This window comes from Cupressus sempervirens, chromosome 5 (assembly GCF_028749045.1).
Source record: "Cupressus sempervirens isolate cs-2001-9-10 chromosome 5, ASM2874904v1, whole genome shotgun sequence".
Lineage (NCBI taxonomy): Eukaryota > Viridiplantae > Streptophyta > Pinopsida > Cupressales > Cupressaceae > Cupressus > Cupressus sempervirens.
Window position 1 is genome coordinate 818,187,239 of NC_143122.1, and position 9,907 is coordinate 818,197,145.

Consider the following 9,907-nt stretch of genomic DNA (forward strand, 5'->3'; position numbering starts at 1 on the left):
AGCTTCCCACAGATAGTAGAGTGCACAATGTGTTTCATGTATCACGCATCAAAAAGGCATTGGGTCAGAATGTGATGCCTTCTGTAGTACTACCTCCCTTGGATGATGAGGGGAAACTGATCTTAGTGCCAGAATCCATTCTGGATAGTAGAGAGAAGCAGCTTCGCAGGAGAGTAATCAAACAGTATTTGGTTAAGTGGAAAGATTTACCTATTGAAGATGCTACTTGGGAGGGAGAAGTGATTTTGCAGCATCTAGCATTAAGATTGCTTGAGGCCAAGCAATTTTAGGAGGGGCAGACTTGTAATGTCCCTGTTTTTGGAGGAGTTAATTATTTATAAAGTTATCAATAAAAAAAAATATTACAAGATAACTTTATATTTAATTAACTTAATAAAGTGATATATTTTATAAAGTCATTAAATAAAACAATCTTCTAGAGGTTGCTGGAAGAAGCAGAGAAAAAATTAAAAAGGAGGCCGACCTATCGAGAAAAAAAAAAGAATAAATATGCATTGAGGGCTCATTGCCTATCATCGAAATTTATTATTGATATTTGTTGATGTGCATTGTGGAGCCTAGGGTTTCTGCAAGTAGTCACAATTGGCCATTGAGAACGAAAACTCTCAATTGGTACGCAATTTTGAGGGTGCGAAAGATCACCTGAATTATTGTAGCTGTGGGAGGGATATTTCAGTCCTTTCACTTGTGCTTAATTGCTGGTTTGGAGTTTAAACTGGAGTTGCACTTTCATCATATCATCTTCAGCATTCAGCCTCCAGCACTTGATCAATCCAGGTTCTTCATTTTAGTCTATAGTTGTAACAAGTTCTTAGCTAGATTCAGATAGTTAGGGTTTGTCTGTAATGTGCCATGTTGTAATGTTTCAGTGCTGAAAATTGCATATCATATGTAAAAACATTTTGGTGATCATTGAATGAATACATTGGCACTATTTTACATCAGTTATTTAAGCAGAACAATTTCTTAATTCAGCAATATACTTTCAGCAGTGTATTAAATTTAGGGTTTTTTAGTGGCTTGTTGGTAAGGGTCACTACATTGGTGTTCTTATCTAGTTGGGTATCTGGACTAGCTGAGATTGGTTGTAAATTGGATCTTGTTGGATCTTGCAGAACTAATTTTGTAATTTGCTATTTGTATTTGACCCTAACCTGGAAGGCCTTATAGCTGAGCATATTACATGTAATCAATTATATTTATGAACAAATTACTGTGAGTTGGTATCAGATCTTGCATTATTGTTTCTTGGTATTGTGTTTCCACTATGTGGTTGTATAGCTGGGGGCTAGGACATCTCCTTTGGTGATTCTCTTGTCCTGCACTGCATCAGTTAATGATAGTTCTTAGTGCTCTTATCTCCTTTTAATCTATATTTTTTTTAAAAATGACAAATTCCATATTTGTAGTTTTATCATATTACGAACTAACATATTAACAAAGTAGACTAGGAGTTGTTTGGTGGTTTGGTTGTTGTTTACTTGCACATTGTATCTTCCAAATGACATGCAAAACTGAAGGACTTCTACCCAATTCCGTCCTCCCAATGCCTCTCGAGTTATCTTAGAAGCTTTTACTATTTTAATCAATGGCTTCAGCCTGTTTATAAAAATAAATAAACAATTCCACAAGTATCATTATTTGAGAAAATTTACATTTTCATTTACATAATTACAAACACAATACTTTCCTCCTTCCAAATGACTTCACAATTATCTTTAATATGATATCAATTCTTCTAAATTCACATACATCCTTCTACTTTACTTTCAAATATAGAATTGAAATTCCTTCACTTATAAAAACATTAGTATTAATTAATTAATTATTATAAAAGATATAATTAATATTACTATTAATTAATTAATATAAAAGATATATCTTTTTGCATTGATTAGTTTGTTAATTTGAACCTTTTAAGTCTTCATTTAAAAAAATATCTATCATATATGAATCCTCAATAAATATAATATTGTGATTGTTTGGATTGACTATGTACTATGTTGGAATAGAGTACAAGTGATAGATCTTTCCTACAAATTATTGATAGAGTAGGTTTCTTACAAAGTAGGATATTTATGTTTATAATTAAATTGATGATATAATGATGTTTAAAAATATATAATAAATATGATATAAAGTTGATATATACAATTGAATTATTGATGTAATGATGTTGAATAACATATAAAGTTAACAATTCTAACTAAATCATTGATATAATAATATTTAGATGTATTTATTAAATATTAATAAATAATTCAACCATCAATGTCTGAAATTCAATTATCATGTAATAGCTTTAAATACCTATATTTAAAATGTGAAACCAGCTCATTCATAAATTGTACTAATACATGGTTGATTTAAAGATTCTATTTAAAGATATGTTACACTATGATTACAACTAAATATATGTTACATAATTAAATATTAAACGAATTAATTATATTAAAGTACTTTAATGCACCAGTTTTTATTTTATATTAATGAACTATTTTTTTTCTTTCAATGTGAAGTATTTTCCTTAAAAAATAGTACCACTCCGGAATAGTGGGGAGGGCAGTCTGCTACTAAAGAGTTCTTCCAAGGCTCTCCTTTGGCAGACTGATACGTAAGACTCTTCCTTGTTACACCGATGGTCTGCTTGACACAATTGGGAAAAAATTCAAGTGGATTCTCCAACCCTCCCAAAACACTGCCTAAATATTCAAAACGAAATCTCTGCCCAAATTGCGCGTTCTAAAGACAAAGGTCAATGCATGAAACAAATTAATGTTCAACAACTTCGGGTAGTGTCAGATCAAAGATATTCATTACATTTTCCATATCAAAGAAAGGGACAATCGTCTTTCCTAAAACACCAATCATGTTAGTATATGATCTTTGGATCTGCATGCTAAAACATTCTATGCACGTAGTATAGTTCAACTTGACATGCAAAAGCTCATCCTTGTGATTTATTGATTTTTAAGGTACAGAGTATTGACCAACTCCACATTCCAAAGAATCGTCCTCTTTAATTACTCTACATTGTATGAACCAATTTAGCATTTTCAAAAGTTTGAAGTAAACTGATATGAATTCAGCTCAGCATTCAAAAGATCATCCAAAGATTAAGTTAGACAATTTACAATGGAGAGAAAAGCTAAGAACTTGAGAATTTTGATTAAGTGAACAAACAATTTTATTTATTATGATATTATTATGTAGTTTTTGAGTTAAATTCATTGATCTATGTTTTATGATTTCAGTACTACTTCAGTTTGAGCATGGAGTTTCTTTCATGGTTAAACCCACTCTGCTTGTAAACGCCCATTTGCAAAATCTTAATCAAGTGTTGTGTCTTATGAACCATTCATTAGAAAACCCATTAAGCTCATCATTTGATAAATAGGAGATATTTTCCACAGCAAGTCAAATTATGATATTACTATCAGAATTTCACTGTGTAGTTTTTGAGTCAAATTATTGACACGTGTTTCATGAGTAGTGATTCACGCGAATCCATCTCTCATGACTAACATCTCCACTAACACAAATTCATATTAGTAGACGATCTTTGGATCTACATGACCAAAATGTTCGTTGCTGATTTTTAAAATTGGCTAGAATATTCTATGCAAAAGCTCATCCTCATGTATTATTGCTTTTTAAGGTACATAGTGTTTGACCAATCATCATTCCAAAGAATCATCCTCTTTGATTACTCTAAATTGTATGAACTAATTTAGCATTCAAAAGATTGAAGTAAACGAGTACAAGAACAGCCCAGCATTCAAAAGATCACCCTTTCAAAGAAAAGCTGGACAATTTACAATGGACAGAAAAGCTAAGAACAAGTGAGAATCTTGATTAAGTGAACAGGATAAACGACAAAAACATTTTGGTTTTAGCATTCAAGAAATTGAAGTAACCTATTTTTGGACCAAATCAGCATCCAAAAGAACATACTTTAGGGGAAAATAAAAGAGAGACAATTTACAATGGAAACTTGAGAAATCTTGAACAGGTAAAGAGGAGAAATGACAAAAGGATTAGTACTATTTTTTCCACCGAAGTCAACAAACTGGCACAACAATACACGTAAAGGCAACCATTACCTATTTTTGGACCAAATCAGCATCCAAAAGAACATACTTCAGGGTAAAATAAAAGAGAGACAATTTACAATGGAAACTTGAGAAATCTTGAACAGGTAAACAGGAGAAATGACTAAAGGATTAGTACTATTTTATTTTTTTCCAACGAAGTCAACAAACTGGCACAACAATACACGTAAAGGCAACCATTCTTCAAGAATTGAGTGTCTTTCTAAAAGTAGAGCTTAAAGAAAAGATCCCAATTAGGTATAATATGAAATTTTACATGCATTTAGGTTAGAGATCACAGAAACAATTTAAAAAAAAGAAGAAATGACCCCACAGATCAAACTTCCAAGTGGTAAATGACAAAGCTGTAATCACTCCTCGCTTATAAGTTAATAACCATGCTGGAAATGTGGGTTTGATGGAAATTGAATTGAAACCATGCTGTTAAATCCTCAAGAATAATGGTAACTACGATCAGGAAATCCAAGATTCATCCAAAACAAAAACTTGACTTCGATAAATATGATTAAAAATAAAAAGGTAAAATACGCAAACTATATGAGGTGGACAAAACTCCCAAGCAATAGAGTGACACATCTGAAAAAACACTTAGTTCAAATAGCTCATAGTTTCCAGAGCAGGCAAACTCAAAAGTGAAGCTTAGAAGTAGAATTGTTAAGGCATATTTCTATCAAACTGCTGCTTAAACTGAAAAAATGTTATATGTAGACATCCCTCCAAAGAAAATTTCAAGTGTAAACAATAATCAAACGTGTATGTTGGTTTGGAAAGCATAATAATCAATAATTGTCATGACAAGTTAAACAAATGAAGCATCCAGGCAGATGTTCCATTATTTAGAACTGACCAAGGTGTAGAAATCCAGAACTGAAAAACACAAACAAGGAGCATCAACTAATACAAGTTTGAGATCTCAGTAACATGCAGTTATGTATTAAACTTCAAGAAATAATGTCAGGAGCTTAGATCTTTAAAAAAAATACGGAAAAACCATTTGGGCTTATGTCAAACCCATAAGAAACAATATTATTTGAATGAGCTAGAAGATGAAGCCCTAAACCTGCTCTGACAGGATCCTCTAAAAATATTCAATTCTACTTAATAAAAATGATGTGCTAAAGGCACTACCAATCCCATCCTGGTTCTAAAATAGAATTGGTTCTCCCACAAATAATCAAAGATATAGAATACCATCCGCCTAATGTGAAAAGTAAAATCCATTGCCATGATCTCTTAGAATCTGGTATGACTAATCACCTTCGGAGAGTTTCTCTTCCATAATCCATGTCAGCCTTGGAAGAAAGAGAAATACTTTCAATCTTTTTATGCTATTGCAGGGAGGTCTTTCACCCATGGATCTAGAGGCTTACCAATAGAGTAAACAATGAAACCAATATCCCTCAGCTTCTGCACATCAACAATGTTACGCCCATCAAAAATGAAAGCAGGTTTCTGCATGTTATCATAGATCTTCTGATAGTCCAAACTTTTGAACTCGTCCCATTCTGTCAGAATGCACACTCCATGAGCATCCTTTGTAGCCTCATATGCATCCCAAACAACAGTAACTTGCTTGATGGATGAAGGACTCATTGGTTGCAGATGAATAGGATGATCCCAATCAAATTTGTTCATGGATAGATCCCTCTGAATCTGATCCTCTGTTACTTGGGGATCATATATGCTAATGTTTGCTCTGTCACCAAGAAGTCCCTTGCATACATCAATTGCAGGAGTTTCTCGAGTATCACCAGTATCCTTCTTGAATGCAAAACCAAGAATGGCAACCTTCTTTCCTGAAACTGTATTGAACATGGAGGAAACTACACGGTTCACAAATCTTGTTTTCTGATAGTCATTAATCTTAATAACCTGCTTCCAGTAGTTTGCTACCTCTGGAAGTCCATTGCACTCGCAGATATAAACCAAGTTCAAGATATCCTTCTGGAAACATGAGCCACCAAAACCAACACTAGCATTCAAGAACTTTGGACCAATCCTTGAATCTTTGCCAACAGCATAAGCAACTTCAGTAACATCTGCACCAGTTGCTTCACACAGAGCCGAAATTGCATTCACAGATGAAATTCTCTGGGCCAAAAATGCATTTGCAGCGAGTTTTGAAATTTCAGCAGACCATAAATTTGTTGTGATGATCCTATCTTCCGGAACCCAGTTTGCATAAACAGCTTTTAAGGCTTGAACTGCTTTCTGCCCTTCAGGAGTCTCCCTACCTCCAATGAGGACACGGTCTGGCTTGAAAAGATCTTCAATTGCAGTCCCTTCGGCTAGAAACTCTGGGTTTGAAAGAATCTGGAAGTTTATTCCCTTGCTGTTATGCATCAGAATTTTTTCAATTGCCTCTGCTGTTTTCACTGGTACAGTAGACTTCTCCACAACAATTTTGTCAGACTTGGAAACATCTGCAATCATTCGAGCAGCACTCTCCCAGTAGGTCAGATCTGCAGCCTTTCCAGCCCCAAGGCCTCGGGTCTTCGTTGGTGTATTGACTGAGACAAAGATAATATCTGCCTCCATGACATGCTTTTCTAGATCAGTACTGAAAAACAGATTTCTTCCTCTGCAGCTTTTGACAACATCATCAAGACCTGGTTCATAAATGGGAAGCTGGTCACTATTCCAGGCAGCAATTCGAGCTGTGGAGATGTCTACAACAGCAACTTCAATGGCAGGGCATTTTAAGGCAATGACAGCCATTGTTGGCCCCCCGACATATCCAGCTCCAAGGCAGCAGATTTTCACCATCTTTACCTGCTGAAGAACCACAGTATCAAGAATGTTTAGTATACTTCAAGAAGCATAATTGATCAAGGAATGGTAGGTTAATATTAAAATAAACAAAAATCCGAGGCTAATGCCAATCTCCTGGGTGAGAAAAGAAACACATAATGTAAAGTTGATCAAAGAAGCACATAGAACTCCATATACAAAATTATACATCCACGAAGATCAGTACATGAATATGTAAAATAGCATAGGATGCAGATCATGGATCCAGACGGGACAACAACATAAGCATATTCGGGTTTGAAAACCTTACAGAGAAATGTCAATAAACAAGAGAGGTCTTAAAAGTCTGTTGCAGCACTAGATCAGGCAAAAGACGCCTAAAATAAAGGCATTTCGAGCTTGAAAAGCAGAATGTTTCAGAATCCCGCTGGTTTAAAAAACTATCCTATGCAGAAGTGGACAAAAATTCAGATGATTTGGAACAGGGATATCAGGAAAACTGTTCAATCGTTCCTTAAAACATAATCAAGTGCAAGTGCATCTGAAGTAAGGCTACTTGATCAACAGAACAAACAGTATATTTTAATTTTTAAAGGGTCGTAGAAGATTTGAGTGATAATGCATTGAAATAAACAAAATGTGAACTTATAAAACTGAGATCCAAACAAAATCATTTGGTGGAAATTTTAGGTGCAAACATTCAAATCAAGACAGTTTTGAATGAGATCCAAACTTCATTTTCAGAAGTTCATTCAGTAGCAGAATTTTAGGTGCAAACAAACACCCAAAGCAAAACAGTTTTGACTGATCTTATTCAAGAAAAATCAAATTTTCTTCAGTTGCTTAGTTTCAAGAGCAAACGCAACCAAATTAGAATGACAAGGCTTGCCTATTTCGCTCCAATTGCGAAAACTAGAGAAAAATAAAATTTACGAAATTGAAGCAAACCAAGCCCGCAGAACAGAGGGATCCAAACAGAATTTCTAAATTATCCTTCGTCAGCAGATATAAGACAAGCACAGCAGGGTTTAAGCTTTCGAAACAGACAGATCTGAAAAAGTATATCTTTATTTTCGCCAATAGGACAATTCAGCAGATTTATGACAACATAAACGCGCGAAAAATGTAATTGAACATATTTCCAGAAGTTCCTTCCGAAGAAGAATTTCAAGTGGTGACAGAGAACTTGTAAAACAGAGATATCTAAACAATTTTTCGAATTTTCATCAGTGCGCCATTTTATGTGCAAGTGCACGATTAAAGACTGTACCCGCGGAATTTGAGTTCTCTTCCATGACATAATTTAAAAAGTAAAAGACCTAAGATGAGATGATTTAACCTTGTAAAACAGAGAGATCTCGGAAGATTAAGTTGCGTAATTACAAATGCAATAAGCTAGGGCGATTTGAGCTTTGAATGACAGAGATGCTTCCACTATTTCACAAATCCGTCCAATATCCCAAATTGAAATGCATAAACGCCTAAAGTGACACGATGTAATCTTGAACAACGGAGATCTGAAACTTTAACAGTCTCCTTCACTAGCGTAACTTTATGTGCAAATGCAGCTTAAAACATGATGATTTAAGCTTCTAAGCAACAGATCTCAGAAATAATAAATCAGTCTATATCGTCGGCATCACAATCTCAAGCGGAAAAAATATACAAATCCGACGAACTCAACAAACTAAAGCTAAACTTTTCACTAAAAGCTATTTCCAAGCCAACGCAGTCAGATCCGAATTGTTCAAACGTAAAGACGTGGGAAAATTTTAAAATGCAACATACCTGCTATGAAATTCCACTCAAAAACACAAATTGCGACAGATCTCCACCAAGAAACCTGTCAAATGCCGGAAAAACGTCAAATTCACCTGATGCCTCACTCTCCAATCTACTGAAACGCGAGATCTAATGCAAGAATCAGAGAATTGACGACTCCTCACCCTTCCTGGGCAAACAGAACCTTATGGAAAAACTTACTCTATGAGAAGCGCGTCTAGACTTCACACCCCGCGTTCCTTAAATATCTTCACTCTGCTTTGAGAACCCAACCCCGGCAGCTACGGCAAGACCCTACCGCAAATAATCAAAGAGAATATTCTACATTAATTAAATTTAACGCGTATGTAAGAAAAACCGTCAACCAATCACAGCCGCCCGCGGAAACAGTCAATTGATCATAAGACGACCTATTTTACTCCATTTTTGAACAGTTGCTTCCGAATGTCAGAAATAAAAGTGAAAACTAGCCAGAAATTACCTGGAGTCGGCAGATAACGAAATCGGATCCAAAAAGAACCTCTAAAACCCTAATCCAGTATTCAAATAATTGGTGCGTACCGAAAATCCACGATCGTGAGCAAAGCGGAGGGGCGATTTGAAAACGATTAGTTAGCTCCTTCCGATCTTACCGTTAATGCATTGAGAGCCTATAAATAAGCCCTGTATCCTCCCGGTAATTGTATTTGTTGGAATGGCAAATTACTTTTACTTATCCGCTAATTACGGGCGGTAAACATGATAAAACTGGGCCAACTAAGCTTACCTTTCCGATACCTAAGAGTTGTCGCTTTTATTTGAACTTGAAGACAAAGGAAGAATTTTCTTTGTTTTTAAAATGATTAATTTATAATCATGGCTTACGTTATTTATTTATTTGTTTTCCGCAATCAACTCTTTGTCGTGGTTTAAGTCGTACAAAATAGATTTATTACCGATGGTTTGACAAAATACGTGCCAAGAGTGAAATTGCAAGTGCTTACTTTTTGACTATATTTATGCTGAAGGAGTCTACACGTATAAGACGGCTTTATGCCCATGTTATCGGTAGTCGGCATATGGAATGCTTCGAGTGAGCTATTTGTTTTGAATAAATGACATTGGGTTGTAACTAATTTTGTAACTATAGTCTATTTTAATGAAAGTTTGTTTGAGTGGGGTTGGCTTCATACCCAGAAAATTCGGTGATTTCCTTGACCACCTTTGTTTTTTTCATGGAAGAGATTGACAAAACATTATAG

At 34.9% G+C, this 9,907-nt stretch overlaps 1 protein-coding gene across 2 annotated transcripts; it reads right to left on the minus strand.

Moving 5' to 3' along the window:
- Positions 1-5,044: 5,044 nt before the first annotated feature.
- LOC149558414 (UDP-glucose 6-dehydrogenase 3) lies at positions 5,045-9,296 on the minus strand. Of its 2 annotated transcripts, none has more exons than XM_089832653.1 (4): positions 9,148-9,296; positions 8,868-8,960; positions 8,673-8,727; positions 5,045-6,905 (listed from the first exon to the last, which is right to left on the minus strand). In XM_089832653.1, exon 4 carries the CDS (start codon positions 6,897-6,899, stop codon positions 5,457-5,459), a length of 1,443 nt encoding a protein of 480 aa, XP_089688779.1. In that variant the 5' UTR covers positions 6,900-6,905; positions 8,673-8,727; positions 8,868-8,960; positions 9,148-9,296; the 3' UTR covers positions 5,045-5,456. The 2 variants fall into 2 exon arrangements, with proteins under 2 accessions (XP_089688779.1, XP_089688778.1); XM_089832652.1 differs by having other exon boundaries at positions 5,045-6,908.
- Positions 9,297-9,907: the final 611 nt, after the last annotated feature.

What these genes read in the sequence shown, in the direction of transcription:
- LOC149558414 (XM_089832653.1), bottom strand. Translation starts at nt 6,899, where the DNA reads ATGGTGAAAATCTGCTGCCTTGGAGCTGGATATGTCGGGGGGCCAACA.